This window comes from Chlorocebus sabaeus, chromosome 14, assembly GCF_047675955.1.
Source record: "Chlorocebus sabaeus isolate Y175 chromosome 14, mChlSab1.0.hap1, whole genome shotgun sequence".
Lineage (NCBI taxonomy): Eukaryota > Metazoa > Chordata > Mammalia > Primates > Cercopithecidae > Chlorocebus > Chlorocebus sabaeus.
The window spans coordinates 26,844,007-26,859,564 of record NC_132917.1 but is presented as its reverse complement, the minus strand read 5'-3'; the positions used below and the strand labels follow the sequence as shown (position 1 = coordinate 26,859,564).

The following is a 15,558-nucleotide window of genomic DNA, read 5'->3' as shown; positions in this document are numbered from 1 at the left end:
GTGCAGTGACACGATCTCGGCTCACCACAACCTCCGCCTCCCAGGCTCAAGCGATTCTTCTGCCTCAGCCTCCCGAGTAGCTGGGATTACAGGTGTGTGCCACCACGCCTAGCTAATTTTTGTACTTTTAGTAGAGATGGGGTCTCACCATATTGGCCAAGCTGGTCTCAAACTCCTGACCTCAAATGATTCACTGGCCTTGGCCTCCCAAAGTGCTGGGGTTACAGGCGTGAGCCACTGCAAACCAGCCTTGTCTGCCTATTAAGCTAGGTTACAGTTCGTCCACAAGGACTCAAATGTAGAAGTATGGAGTCCTTCTCAGGCCATATTTAGTTTGCTTTAACACCCATAATTTAGAGAGCTGAATCACTCAGGACTAAGCTCTGGGGAATGTTGTGGTTCAACACATGCTGCTTGTGAGTGTAGCTCCTCAATATGTCACCAATGAGTTGGGTCCACTCTTTATGTGTCTTAGAAACTTGGAGTCCCTGGAGGGTCACAGAGGGCTCACTAGTGCTAGGTGACCAGGCTTCACGTGCATTTGCTGGCAGAGCAAGAGATTGCAGATGTTCCTCTGAGAGAGGAAACCCTGTAAGGCCACTAGATATCATGGACAAGAGTCCAACACCTCCACCATGTCTCTAATTATTTAGAGCACTCTCACAGTTCAGAGGGAACAAGAACCTTTCATCTTTAGAGTGAAGAATCCATTCACTCTCGTTAATTCGGAAAAATAGCTTCAAAAGACGTTGGTCATAGGTGAAACACGTCCAGTTTCCAAAATGAAAGGTCACAATGCAACAAGACCTCAGCTGAAAACGAAAGCAAACCACAGTTCTATGTGTTGGCAGAAAACAAAATCTTGATCCCCTGACTTCAGTCGGAAGGTCGGGGACAGAGACTTTCATTCTGAGAGAGTCAAAAGAGAAACAGCCCACATTAAAATCTGGACTTAACCAAAGAAAGGGAGGTCCAGATTCAGAACTCACTTGCAATGCCAGATGAGACTTCTGAAGACAGAGACCACAGTGGATTTGTGCAGGTACTGAGCACCACTTCCAGAAAGAAACACCAGGTGGTCAGGGCTGAGTCACTCCAAATCCTACTGTGTCAGATATGTTGATCCAAAGGAAAAAACCGAGGCAAAATTACGTAAGTAGAGAGTTTTGTGGGGCCAAGTTTGAGGAAGGCAACCCGGGAGTGTGTATTCAGGGCAATTTGAATCCAATGTCCCAGGTTGCAGTCCTCAAACTTGGCCCAAATAAACTCTCTACTTGTATTAATTTTGCCTCAATTTTTTCCTCAATATTTCCAAAAAATATGTCATTTGTAGGCCAGGAGTGGTGGCTCACGCCTGTAATCTCAGCACTTTGGGAAGCTGAGGAGGGAGGATCACTTGAGTCTTAGAGTTTGAGACCAGCCTAGGTAACATAGTTAGACCCCGTTTCTACAAAAAAAAATTTTTAAAAAATTAGCCAGGAGTGGTGGCACACACCTGTACTCCCAGCTACTCAGGAGGCTGAGGAGGTGGGAGTATCACTTGAGCCTGGGAGGTCAAGGCTGCAGTGGGCTGAGATAATGCTACTCCACTCCAGCCTGGGCAACAAAGGGAGACCCTATCTCAAAACACAAAAATAAAAAAATAAAAAATCATACAAAAACCAAATGTCATTTGTGCAAAAGTCATTTTTACTCCAGCAGTTGGTCAAGTATGCTTTACAAACCCTGAGTGTTCTCTTTCCTGCACTGTTTCTTCATGTCTGCTTAGACTGTCTCTGGGGAAACACCTATAGATTTCATGTTTGCCATAACTGAGCACAAATTGAATGCAAGCTCTGCAGAGAGAATGGCAGTTATTGCATGAGGTAATGCGACCATTGCCCAGGACCATGTCAAATTGGGAAAAATAAAGGCTTTGCGAGAACTGAGCAATCTTACCAATACTCTTCTATTAAGACTTTTTTTTTTTCACAATTTTGCAATTTAGGAAGAGCTTTCAGACTAGATGATCTCCTTGGCTTGGGATGTAAATTTAAGCAGAAAAGGTTCTAGTAAAGAAGCCAAAGAGGATATTTCAACAAAGCCAAGCATGGTGGCACAGGCCTACAGTCTCAGCTACTCTGCTTTTGGAAGGCAGGAGAATTGCTGGAGCCTAGGAGTTTGAAGCTAGCCTGGGCAACATAGTGAGACTCCCATCTCAAAAACAAAACAAAACAAAACAAAACAAAAAAACAAAGGGCCGGGTGTAGTGGCTCATGCCTGTAATCCCAGCACTTTGGGAGGCTGAGGCAGGTGGGTCACCTGAAGTCAGCAGCTCGAAACCAGCCTGGACAACATGGTGAAACCCTGTCTCTACTAAAAATACAAAAAAATTAGCCAGGCGTGGTGTCACATCCCTGTAGTCCCAGCTACTCGGGAGGCTGAGGTAGGAGAATCACTTGAACCTGTGAGGCAGAGGTTGTGGTGAGCCGAGATCATGCCTAGGCAACAAGAGCAAAACTGCACCTCAAAAAAAAAAAAAAAAAAAAAAAAATTAGCCAGGCATGGTGCTGGGCACCTGTAATCCCAGCTACTCAGGAGGTTGAGGCAAGAGAATCGCTTGAAGCTGGGAGGCAGAGGTTGCAGTGAGCCAAGATTGCACCATTGTAGTCCAGCCTGGGTGACAAGAGAGTAACTCCGTCTCAGAAAAAAAAAAAAAAAAAGACTGGGCATGGTGGCTCACACCTGTAATCCCAGCACTTTGGGAGGCTAAGGTGGGTGGATCACTTGAGGTCAGGAGTTCAAGACCAGCCTGACCAATATGGTGAAACTGTCTCTACTGAAAATACAAAAATTAGCCAGGCATACTGGCACATGCCTGTAATCCCAGCTACTCGGGAAGCTGAGGCAGGAGAATTGCATGAACCCAGGAGATGGAGGTTGCAGTGAGCCAGGGTCATGCCACTGCATTCCAGCCTGGGTGACAAAAGACTCCATCTCAAAAAAAAAAAAAAAAAGAATGTACCTGTTCCTTCTCAAGGACCCCAGAGCTCCAGGGGCCCAGTCAGCCATTATGCAGTTAGCTGATATGTGACACAGAATCTGTGACATGGTTTGGCTCTGTCCCCACCCAAATATCATCCTCAATTGTAGTTTTCATAATCCCCACGTGTCGTAGGAGGGACCCGGCAGGAGGTAATTTAATCACGGAGTGTTTACCCTCAGGCTGTTCTTGTGATAGTGAGTGAGTTCTCATGAGATCTGATGGTTTTATAAGGAGCTTTCCCGCTTTTGCTCTGTACTTCTCCTTGCTGCCACCTTGTGCAGAAGGACGTGTTTGCTTCCCCTTCCGACATGATTGTAAGTTTCCCGAGGCCTCCCAGACCTGTGGAACTGTGAGTCAATTAAACCTCTTTCCTTACTAAATTACCCAGTCTCGGGTATGTCTTTATTAGCAGCATAAGTACAGACTAATACAATCCATTTTCATCCAACTGGCCCTGGACCCAGAGCTGCTGAGGCACTAAAGCATGATACAACTGTCAAGTGATTTAGGCCGACTCGATATACTCAACTTGCTTTTCTGCTTTCACCATCATCAATGTGGGGGGTTGTTTCTGTTCTGATTACTGGATTGTACTTTTTGGTAACTTTTGCAAGTTTAAAGAAAAAGCAATTGTCTTTGGCCCTACCTACGTAACTTCTGGCGTATTTAATGGCAGAGGCTCTTAGTTCCTTCTTCTCTCCCCAACGTCTCACTAGAGCTCAGCTCCTACCTCTTTTGAGTATCTCCTGGGGTTACTCAGAAGCCTGGAGTGGGCCCTTGCCCTCTGTTCCGCTGCTCAGCAGCTGACCCTCTTGCTGTGTTGGGGATCAAACTTTCTCTCCCATGGCAAAGTGTGGGAGGTAGAACCCGGGAGAGGGGAGGCGCCTACCACATTCCCAAGGCAGCCTGGAGCACAGAGTTGGGGAAAGTAGGGAAAGTAGGAAACCTAGAGTCTACCAAGAGGCCACAGATCCTCACCCTGGGGCTGCCCATCCACAAAGCTGGGAAGGTGGCGGTTTTTGGGAGGCCACTTGCCAGCCAGGGCCTGTGGAGCTGCAGCTGATAGGCAGCCTTGTGGGGGTCGGAGGACCTGGAATCAGCTCACTGATGAGGGTGTGGGTGAGGGTGTGGGATTGCAGAGCAGAGGACTACCGAGGGGCTGAAAGAGGGCTTTAAGGGACTCTGTCACCTGGGGGGAAAGGCTCCTGCCCTCAGCTCTTGGGTGTCAATAGCTGTCAGGCTTTTCTGCTGGGATGTAGGAGGGGGGCGGGGGCTGGGGCTTCTGGGGCCCAAGGGAGGACATGGGGCTCACTGCTGTGGATGGTTCCACGCAGAGACTCAGAAGCACCTCTGCCTTCAGGGGGAATGCGAGGCCGGTGTTGCCTCGCACTCCCAGTGTTGCCGAACACTGGGAACCCAGTGTTGCCGAAGCTCCTGTTCCTCCTTCCCTTGTCCTGTCAGAAGAGGCTCCACTGCAGGAGCTACGGCCAGGTAGTACCTGCTGTCCAAGTGACGCCTCCCTGCCTTTCTCCGCAGATGCCACCGACTCTTCAGGTTCCCTTCTACCCCTTTTCTCTCCCCCTGCCCCTAGTGCCTCTTTCTCTCTCTCAGGATCAGCTAAGCATGTGTCCCACACGGCTGTCTCAGGTTCTACCCACAGGGCTGCACTGGCTTGAGGGGCAGAAGGATCTCAGGGCTCAGAAGAGCTCAGCCCCGGCCTGGGCTGGTCAACTCCCCTCCCCAGCCCACCGTGTGCTCCCCACTAGGCTGTGCTCTCCCTCCTGTAGCCAGCCTTGCTGGGCTCCCTTCTAGCGGGGACCTTTTCTGCATGAATCCTATCACCACCTGTCGTTCACCTTCACCAGCTCTGTGTTTGCAGGACCACCTTGTGGACACCGGCCTGTTTCCTGAGAAGCTGAGGAATGGTGTGCTGGAGTGCAGCAGAGACAAGGAGGCCATAACTCTGGCTGGCACAGCCCATCGGGGAGCAGCCCACCCTGTGTCCTCCAGGAGACCTCCCTGTGATATTGACTCAGGACTCCGCCTCTGTCCTCACTGTGCCAGGCACTCCCCCTCAACCCAAGTCCTCTGTCTCTGGACCAAGTAGAGCTGTCTCAGTACAGGGGTGAGCCGGCGGGCAGGCCAGGGGCTTTCCTGGACCATCAACAAGCTATTCTAGAGTTGATGTGCTCATAATTTTTGTTCTCAGGACCCCTTTACATTCTTAAAAAAAGTAGGACCCTGAAGAGCTTTTGCTTATGTGGGTTATATCTATCCATAACCATCACATTATAAATTAAAATAGAGAATTTTAAAAATATTTATTTAAAAATAACACTAATTGATGAACCCATTTTATGTGAACATACATAAAATTTTTATGCAATATTATTGTTTTCCATATAAGAAGAAAATATTTAGTGAGAATGGCAGTGCTTTACAGTTTTCGAAAATATCTTTAATGTCTGTTGTAATAGACAGCTGGAGTCTCTTATCTGCTTCTTCACTCCATTTGTTGCAATATCACATGTCATGTGGCTCCTGGAAAATTCCACTACACTCTTGAGAGAATGAGAGTAAAAAATATAAGTAACTTATTTTTTGTTTGTTTGTTTGAGAGAGGGTCTCACTCCTGTTGCCCAAGCTGGAGTGCTGTGGTGAGAAGTGGTAAGAACACCATTCACTGCAGCCTTGACCTCCCAGGCTCAGGTGATTCTCCATCTCAGCTTCTCGAGTAGCTGGGACTACATGTGTGCACCACCAAGCCCAGCTAATTTTTTGTTTTGTTTTGTTTTTATTTTTTTGAGATGGAGTCTTTCTCTGTCACCTAGGCTGGAGTGCAGTGGTACGATCTCGGCTCACCGCAATCTTTGCCTCCGGGGTTCAAGTGATTCTCCTGCCTCAGCCTCCTGAGTAGCTGGAACTAGAGATGCCCACCACCATGTCCAGCGAATTGTTCTGTATTTTTGGTAGAGATGGGGTTTCACCTATTGCCCAGGCTGGGCTCAAACTCCTGACCTCAAGCGATCTGCCCTCCTCAGCCTCCCAAAGTGTTGGGATTACAGGCGTGAGCCACCATGCCCACCTTGTTTTGTTTTTTTGAGACAGAGTCTCGCTCTGTCACCCAGGCTAGAGTGCAGTGGTGTGATCTTGGCTCACTGCAACCCCTGCCTCCTGGGTTCAAGCGATTCTCATGCCTCAGCCTCCCAGTAGCTGGGATTACAGCTGCCACATCTGGCCAATTTTTCTATTTTTAGTAGAGACAGGGTTTTGCCACGTTGCCCAGGCTGGTTTTGAACTCCTGGGTTCAAGAGATCCACTCGCCTCCGCCTTCCAAAGTGCTGGATTACAGGTGCGAGCCACCGTGTGCGGCCTAAAAATATAAAACTATCAAAGTAGTTTTGGCCACTTAGACCACCTTAAGGGCCTCAGAGACTCCCACGGTTCCTAGACCGTACTTTGAATACCTCTGAGCTGGAGCAGGAGTTAGCAAACTTCTATTAAGGGCCAGAAAGTAAATATTTTAGGTTTTTCAATCTCTAGTGCAGCTATTTGACTCTGCAATGCTATCAGAAAGGCAGCCATAAATAACATGTAAATACTTGGATGTGGATGTGTTCCAATAAAACTTTATTTACAAAAATACATGGGGGGCTGGGTTTGGCCTACTGGCCATAGTTTGCCTACCTTGATCTAGAATAGAATAAGCATTTAGGGGCCCTGGGTTTAGAGCTCATGCCACAAAAGGGAGAGGACAGTGCCACCTGACTCACCCTAGCCAGGCTCCTCCCAGAGGAAGAGAAAAAGAATCTCAGAGAAGGTTAGATCCTCTACTTCTCCAGTTCCCAATTTGGTAAAATCCAGTGTCCACTGTATTACTCAGAAATCACCGGGCCAGGTCTGCTTCTCCCACAGCCCCATCTTTTTTTTTTTTTTTTGGAGACGGAGTCTTGCTCTGTCGCCCAGGCTGGGGTGCAGTGGCTGGATCTCAGCTCACTGCAAGCTCCGCCTTCAGGGTTTACGCCATTCTCCTGCCTCAGCCTCCCGAGTAGCTGGGACTACAGGCGCCCGCCACCTCGCCCGGCTAGTTTTTTTTTTTGTATTTTTTAGTGGAGATGGGGTTTCACCGTGTTAGCCAGGATGGTCTCGATCTCCTGACCTTGTGATCTGCCCGTCTTGGCCTCCCAAAGTGCTGGGATTACAGGCTTGAGCCACCGCGCCCGGCCCTTTTTTTTTTTTTTTTAGATGGAGTTTCACTCTTGTCACCCAGGCTGGAGTGCAATGGCATGATCTCAGCTCAATGCAACCTCCACCTCCTGGGATCAAGCAATTCTCCTGCCTCAGCCTCCCGAGCAGCTGGGATTATAGGTATGTGCCACCATGCCCAGCTAATTTCATATTTTTAGTAGAGACATATTTCCGTGCCCAGCTAATTTCATATTTTTAGTAGAGACAGGGTTTCACCACGTTGGTCAGGCTGGTCTTGAACTCGTGACCTCAGATGATCTGCCCCCTTGGCCTCCCAAAGTGCTGGGATTACAGGCATCAGCCACCACACCCAGCCCCAAAGCCCCATCGAAGCCTCCACCCTGCCATCCTGTTCCTCAGAAAGCACATGCTCTGTGGAGGGAGCCAGCAGGGAAGTCTTGTTCCCCACCTCTACCTCCATCCCAATCCCAAGTCCTGGGGATGGGGCAGGTGGTACAGGAAGACCAAGTGGGCCAGGCCAGTCCCCTGTGGAGCAGCTGAGCCTCCAACTCCTGAGCCAGGCCACCCTAGTGTCATTTGTCATCCATACTCAAATGTTTTCATCCATATTTTCTTTTACTTCTTTTTTTTGTTTTCTTTTTTTTTCCTAGATGGAGTCTTTCTCTTCACCCAGGCTGGAGTGCAGTGGCGCGATCTTGGCTCACTGCAATCTGCCTCCCGGGTTCAAGCAATTCTCCTGCCTCAGCCTCCCAAGTAGCTAGGATTACAGGTGTCCACCATGACATCTGGCAAATTTTTGTATTTTTATAGTAGAGAAGGGTTTTCATCATGTTGGCGAGGCTGGTCTCGAACTCCTGACCTCATGATCTGCCCGCCTTGGCCTCCCAAAGTGCTGGGATTACAGGCATGAGCCACCGAACTGGGCCGTGTTTTTCTTTCTCACTGCAGAGACAAAGGGGCTACTCCTGGTTCTGGTTCATTGGCGAATCCAAGTCCTGACATGTCTCAAGGGCATTACTGTGCTTGTCAGGGAGGGAGAGCCCAGTCCATCCTCTGGTTATTCCCATCCATCCCCTTGGCTCACCCTGCCCCCTTCCAGGCCTCTTTGCTTGCTGGCCTGATGGGGCTGAGTCTCCGTGGCTGGAGGAGATGGCCTCTGCCCCGCCCCCCACGACTGTCCTGGGCACAAATGAGAACAGCTTTGCCTGGAAAGGGCCCAAGACAGCCTGAGACACTTGTTGTGATGGTACCCGCCTCCTGCGGCCCTCCACCTGCGTCAGCCCTCCTGTGCCCTCCTTGTCTCCACCAAGGCCATGCAGTCACTCCAGAGGGCTCTAATGTTACTAAGCAAAGGCCTGAGTCTGAGCAGCGCAGGGTGGGGCAAGCTCCAACCCAAAGTCTACTCTATCATCAAGGGAAGTTCTATGCTATCCGGAGAACCCCGACAAACACCCCAAGCCAATTTCCCTTCATCTCCAGGACAACAGTGTGCCACCAACTGAGGAGGAAATGTATCTGCTTCTCTTCCTACCACCCCTGTGAACTCAACCAGGAAGATACTGCTGTTTGGCTTTAAAAATAGTACATTCTAGCTGGACTTTTATGGTCTTGTGAAGAACACTGTGCTCATGCCCTCCCACACCTGGCCTCTGCCCCTGCCTGGCCCTGTCCAGCTGCCCACATCAGCTCTGCACAAGTTTTCCAGGGTCCCTCTGCAGAGACTTGGTTCAAGGCAGATTTATGAGTTCAGCCTTGGCCGAGGCCTTCCCATGGCTCCCGGCCACATTCCAGCTGTTCTCCCACATCCCAGGCAGCTCGGGGCTGGGATGTTCTGTGTCTCTTTTTCTATCTCTACCACAACTGGCTCAGTTGCACCCCCAGCCCTATTTCAGCTCTGCCCTGGCCAGCCCTATGGAGGTACAGGGTCCTGTCATGCCAGAACCCAGACCCCAACTATTCCCAGCCTGCCTAGAGCTCACTTACATTCATGATGACAACAATGGTGTGTGTCTAAGGATAACCTTGTTGGGACTCTAGTTGGTCATGCCCATTCCCTCTCACTCTGAAGGGCTGATATTTAACCGAAAGGTAATTTGTTCCCTGTCTGGACTTCAGGTACCAGGTTTGAGGCTATATCTGATCTGGAAAATTATTTTCAGTGTGTGTAGATTCTATGATTAGTTCTCAAGTTATTTCTTTAGGGCCAGAGATGATGCCTGCAATCCCAGCACTTTAGGAGGCTGAGGTGGGAGGATCACTTGAGGCCAGGGGTTCAAGGACAGCCTAGGCAACATATCAAGACCCCATCTCTACATAAAAAGAAGAAGAAAAGAGTGGAAGAGTGCAGGAGCCAAGAGAGAGAGAAAATGTAGTGGTGAGGGGCAGCTTCTGGAGAGGCCCATACTACAGATACTACAGAGGCAGGTATCCTGAATTCCTCACTATCTCTCTAACATCAGGTAAGCATCTCATGATGCAGTTAGAAAGCACATTCCCTTCTTCAGTTTTCTTCTGGCTGTGTGACCCAGCCCAGATCTGTTTACACTTGCAGCTACCAAGAGCCTATCTGGTCACCTGGCTTTCCCATCAGCACCTGGGGCTGGTGCCATCCCAGGCCCCTCCCTCTGCACCTGTCTTCGTTATCTGCAGAGGGTTTGTAGAAACCTTAGGGGAAGAAAGTTAGGGTGGTTCCCTAGCTCAACTTTGAGCCCAATTATACCTTTTTCTCTCCCACTTCCCAGTAGCTGTCACAGAAGAGCCATGGGGAAGTCCCCTCTTGGGGACCAAGAAGGAGGCTCTCCATCCTATGCCCCTCTGGGTACTGTCCGTCACAGAAGTGCTACTGCTTTTCTTGGTCTGCATGCTGGAACTTGGGAGCTGAGTCTGAATCAAGTCTGATGGCTGAGAATCAGAGTGAAGACAGGTAGGGGCTGGTAGAAAATCCAGGTCCCTAAGCATGAATCACAGTCTAGGAGAAAAGGCAAGTGTGATAATTATTTGTCACCAAGAGCTGGTGAGAGTGGTGTGGCAGAAAAGAGAGCATCTGCCTCTCCAGGGACTTGGGATCCCACCTCTACGTCTCTTGTTCTTTGGCTGGGGGTGCTTGCTGTGGTGGAGTCAAGATCAGAGTACCCCAGGCCTCCAGCATAGAGACGAGATCGCATCGGCCACTTCTGCAAGACACAGATTGAGAAGTGAGAAATGCTGCTCTTGCAGCCCGTCATAGTCCAGGATCCTTGACACCCAAAACCCAGCCTTCTCCAGCATCCCTCCCTGATACCTTCCCCAGCCATCACTGCTCTGATCAGGGTCATCCTCATGTACAGCCCCACACATTTTCCTGATCACCCAGAGCCTGGATGAGAGACACAGGAGGAGCCATCTGAGGAGGGAGAGGGCCCCAAAATAGCAGCCCTCTGTTGGGAGGGAGGTGAACAGAAGATCAGGTGGCCTGGGCAGAGCTGGCAACAGCCAGAGGCTGGGCAATGGGCAGAGCAGCAGAGCCAGGAAAAACTCCAAGCCGGGCCCTCCAAGGATTGCCCATCTTTCCAGCAGAAGCATGAGCAGTCCCAGAATGCACCAGGTTGACTGCCCTGAGGTCGCCCTCCTCTTCACAACCTCTCCACCTGGGGGCTGAGGGAGCTGCTTCCTGGCCAACTGCTCCACCCTGTGGATGTGCTGGAGTGCTGGACCTAACCAGGCCCTCCTTGGTTCATCCTTCAGCTTAGCTGTTGATCACCTACTACAAGCAAGGGCCTTGCCTTGGTCACTATTTTACAGCTAAGGAAGCTACTATACCACGCCAGGACCCTGCACCACCACTGACATTTCAGAGTTCCCCCACTTAGTCTCAAATTCGCACATTTTAGCTATATTTACAATGAAGAAAAAAAATCAAGTTTCAAGACATTTCAGAACTATGACATTTAGGGGAAAGAGATGGTGAAAAGTATCATAAAAATAAAGTTGAGAGGTGAGAGGATCACTTGAGCTTAGAGTTTGAGACCAGCCTGTGGAACAAAGTGAGACACCGTCTCTACAAAAAAAAAAAAAAAAAAAAAAAGAAGGCCAGGTGTGGTGGCATGCGCTTGTAGTCCCAGCTACTGGGGAAGCTGAGGTGGGAGGATTCCTTGAGCCCAGGAGTTTGAGGTTACAGTAAGCTATGATTACACTACTGCACTCTAGCATGGGTGACAGTGAGACCCTGTCCCAAAAATAAGTAAGTAAATAAATAAATAGCCGGGTGCGGTGGCTCACACCTGTAATCCCAGCACTTTGGGAGGCTGAAGTGGGTGGATCACCTGAGGTCGGGAGTTTGAGACCAACCTGGGAACCATGGTGAAATGCTGTCTCTACTGAAAATACAAAAATTAGCCAGATGTGGTGGTGCATGCCTATAATCCCACCTACTCAGGAGGCTGAGGCAGGAGAATCACTTGAACCGGGAGGCGGAGGTTGCAGTAAGCCGAGATTGCACCACTGCACTCCAGCCTTAGCAACAGAGTGAAACTCTGTCTCAAAAAGATAATAGTAAATAAATAAATAAATAAGTTGATACCACTGCAATGTTATCCTCAGAGGGCAAAGATGACCCTTCCTTTTTAACACAGTGCACTCTTCACCTCCTTATGGCGCTGTCCCTGGAGTCTGTTTAGTGGCTATGAGCATGGGGTCTGAAGTCAGACACCCCTGGTTCAAACAGTGTTCAGCCTCATAACCTCCCTAAGCTTCAGTTTCCTCATCTGTAAAGTAATCCTCATTTGGCTTTTGCATGGATTAAAAGACAAAAATACACTAACGTACTTAACCCAGCTCCTGGCCTATCTTTAGCATTCAACTGTTAGCTGTTATTGCAAAGATGATTAATGTTCATTAGACTTTCCATTTTGTACCTTGGAAGAGAAGTAAGGCTCATGTTAGCTTCTATTTTATGTGTAATAAAACTGAGGTTGAGAAAAGCTAGGTTGCAGTCTGGCAAGCGGTGCACACCTTCCCTGGACTGCTCCCTGCTAACTCCCGCAGCTTGGTTCCTTCTAGAATGATGGTCCCTCAGACCATTGTTCTCCTGGAGGGCAGATCTCTCCTGCAACAGAAGCCCAGAAAGCACCAAGGCAGGCACAATGGGGTGAAACTGCATGGGGATCTAGGACTCTCCTTGGTACAATTTCCTTTCCTAGGACCCAGACTTGGAACCTGCTCTTTTTTTCCCCATGACTCTAAGAACCCCAGAGTCTTTCCCTCCTCTTCAAGGAGCTACATTCCCATGAAGTCATTTCCAGCCACCACCCCATGAGAAACCCAGGGTCAGTGCAGCCCCAAGGGCCAGCCTTGGCTCCTCTCTCTCTGAGACAGCAGAAGAAATTGGCCCCGATGTCAGTTCTGCGCAAGGCAGGGAGCCCAAGGCCAAAGTCCCCCTCATTCCAATCCCTTTCTCCAAGGCCCTGGGCATTAAGATCCGCCTCTCAAGTCCCAGGGCTTGTGACCTACCTTGAGAGGGTGCAAGTAGCGGAGTCCACGCAGGAAGGGTGGCCAGGCGGGGCCAGGCAACTCATGGCCGAGCGTGCGGGTGAGGTGGGCTATGTAGCTGGCGGCGAGCACCAGCACGTCCAACTTGGAGAGCTTGGTGTCGGGCGGCACGGCAGGCAGAGCAGCCTGCAAGGCCAAGAAGGCCTGGCGCAGCGTCCTGACCCGGCTCCGCTCCCGCGCGGCGTTCTCAGGACAGGCCTCGCTCTGCACAAAGGGCCCCAGTGAGTGTGTGTGACTTGGACTCCCAACTGCCCTGACTTCTGAGAGCATTTGAGCGCAAGGTCTCCTGCCAGAGTAGGAGGGTGTCTAACAGCAGGCGCCAGAGGGCCTCTGCCCTCCTTTGTCATCTTCAGCCCTGCCCTGTTTCACAGCTGAGGAAGTGGAGGGAAGGCCTGGGCAGGGGTCAGATGGCCGCAGGACGGCAGAGCTTGGCTCAGAACCCAGAGTCCTGTGTTCTCTCTACTACTACACTCATGCCTCCTCAGAGCCTTTGTCCTAAGCCCAATCTGAATCCTGCTTATCAGGGTGCGCTGGGGCCAGGGGCAGTTCAGAGACACACCCTGTTTGGGAGGGCTGACCCTTGACCTAGCCAGGTCCTGAGCCGACCAGGCTGCTGTGGGAAAGAGGAAAGACACAGAACCGGGCTCAAAGCACAAGGCTGAAGTCCCAGTCCTACCACTGGCTGCTGCTCAGTGACCTTGGGAAATGCACATCCCTCTTCCTGGCCTCAGTTTCCTCAAGAGAAGTGAGTGAGTGCAGCTCAGAGAGCTCTGATCTATCCCATCCACCCAAAGCATGACGCCTTGGAGTCTAAGGGGCCAGTGTCCCCTCTCTTGGGCAGGAACGGTAATACTGAGTGAGGCTCTGCCATCGGAGGTGGCATCTCCCCACCCTCCAACCCCTTCCTCCCCTGGACCCCTCTGCAAGTCCAGGATTTCCTTACCCTGCCAAGAGCCAGGCCCCCAGCCCTGGTCCCTCGAGGGCCAGGGGTAGCTCTGCTCCATCTCTGATTGCTCCAGCTTCTTTCTTCCCACGGGTCCTGCCTTGTCCTGCTGAGGCGGCTCCTCTTCCTGTCAGCGCCTGGCAGCAACCGTGCTTTGGCCTGAGTCTGGCTGTGGCCCACCCCTGGCATGGCAAGTGGCCCTCTGGCCTTCCTCTGTGACATGCCACCCCACTGGGTTATGGGGCTGCAGCCCACAGAGCAGAAACACAGTGCCTGAGGAGGCCCTGGACTCAAGCTAGCTGGCTTAGGCTGGTCATCCAGCCAGTAATGTCTACATCTGAGGAAGCAGGCGCCAACTCAGTCCTGTGTGCTCCCTGCTCTGGGAAAACCGCCCACCAGGCACAGCCCCCGCGAAAAGCCTCCGCCTGCATCCCAACCCGGCTGAGAGGTGGGGGTGCTGGATGCTGGGAGTGGCCAAGCCTTGGGAGGAGGCCCATGCTGAAGGCGGCAGGAGGATAGTGGGGAAGGGAGCTCCTTTCCGGCCATGCCTAACCTCAACAGTAGTCCTATGGTGGACCTGTGACTTCAGCTTTGGAGCTCAGGTCCATGGAGAAGACTTGAACCTCCTTCCTCTGTGCCAGAAGGCTGCCTGCATACATCCCTGAAAGGCCTTTCCTCCCCTGCCAATGAACGTGACATTCCAGCCACAAGGTGCGATTTGCCATGCCCTAAATATGCCTCCGATTTCTACTGTGCGTTTACATTTACCTTTCCATGCCCCAGAACACCTTCCTCCAGCTCTACCAGGAGGTACTGCCCATCCTTCAGGTCTCCGCCTTTCATTCATGAAGACCTCTTCAAATCCCGCTGGCCCAGAGCGCATGGGTCCCTGTGTGATTGGTAGGACCACAGCCTGGCTAGTTTCCCAACAGTTCAATGTTCATAGATTACTGTGTGCCAGGCACTGTGCTAAGCATCTTATTTATTTATCAGAGCAACCTTTTAATAAAAAAAGAGACTCAGTTTAGATGTGTGGGAACTGAGATATTGGGAGGTGAAATAACTTGCCCAATGTCAAACATCTGTTAAGTGGTGGGGTGGGATGAAAACCCAAGCCGCCAGTTGGACTTGGAAGGCTACCCCTCACCTGATGCTAGCCTGCCTCCCATAGGTTACTCACATGTCTGTCCCTGTGCTAGACATGAGGTCTCTGAAGGCAAGGACCATGGCATTCCTGAGTTGCATCACATCCTCCAAGAGCTAGTTAGGAGAAAGTGGGCTGAAGGAATCGCGAATCTGCCACAGCAGCCCCTTCTGTCTTCCAAGGACCTCTGCCTGTAGCAGAATCCAGTCTGCAGGTCCCTTGTCCCCCATTCTTGAACCCCAGGGGAGATCAAATAAGTGAAGAGAAAGTAAAAAGGTGGATGTACAGTGAGAAAGATATGCAGCCCATCACAGAGAAAGGGAAAAAGAGGCCAGGCGTGGTGGCTCACGCCTATAATCCCAGCACTTTGGGAAGCGGAGGCAGGCAGATCATGAGGTCAAGAGATGGAGACCATCCTGGCCAACTTGATGAAATCCTGTCTTTACTAAAAATACAAAAAATTAGCTGGCTGTGGTGGTGCGTGCCTGTAGTCCCAGCTACTTGGGAGGCTGAGGCCAGAGAATTGCTTGAACCGGAGAGGCAGAGGTTGCAGTGAGCTGAGATTGCGCAACCACATTCTAGCCTGGGTGACAGAGCAAGACATCGAAAGAAAAGAGAAGAGAAGGGAAGAGAAGAGAAGAGAAGAGAAAAAAGAAAGATCAGTAGAAACAACCTGCATGTCCATGAGTAGGGAAGTCATTAAATAAATTT

At 50.6% G+C, this 15,558-nt stretch overlaps 1 protein-coding gene across 1 annotated transcript; it reads right to left on the bottom strand.

Moving 5' to 3' along the window:
* Positions 1-6,685: 6,685 nt before the first annotated feature.
* Positions 6,686-14,474, bottom strand: TCF23 (transcription factor 23). Its single transcript, XM_007971166.3, has 3 exons — positions 13,704-14,474; positions 12,722-12,964; positions 6,686-10,407 (listed from the first exon to the last, which is right to left on the bottom strand). The coding sequence occupies exons 1-3, from the start codon at positions 13,923-13,925 to the stop codon at positions 10,228-10,230; spliced, it is 645 nt and encodes a 214-aa protein (XP_007969357.2). The 5' UTR covers positions 13,926-14,474; the 3' UTR covers positions 6,686-10,227.
* Between the last annotated feature and the right edge of the window lie 1,084 nt (positions 14,475-15,558).

What these genes read in the sequence shown, in the direction of transcription:
- TCF23 (XM_007971166.3), bottom strand. Translation starts at nt 13,925, where the DNA reads ATGTCACAGAGGAAGGCCAGAGGGCCACTTGCCATGCCAGGGGTGGGC. An exon ending in GGGGCCTGGCTCTTGGCAGG is followed by an intron (nt 12,965 to 13,703) that starts GTAAGGAAATCC and finishes CCCTTTGTGCAG; the next exon opens with AGCGAGGCCTGTCCTGAGAA. An exon ending in GCTACTTGCACCCTCTCAAG is followed by an intron (nt 10,408 to 12,721) that starts GTAGGTCACAAG and finishes TGTGTCTTGCAG; the next exon opens with AAGTGGCCGATGCGATCTCG.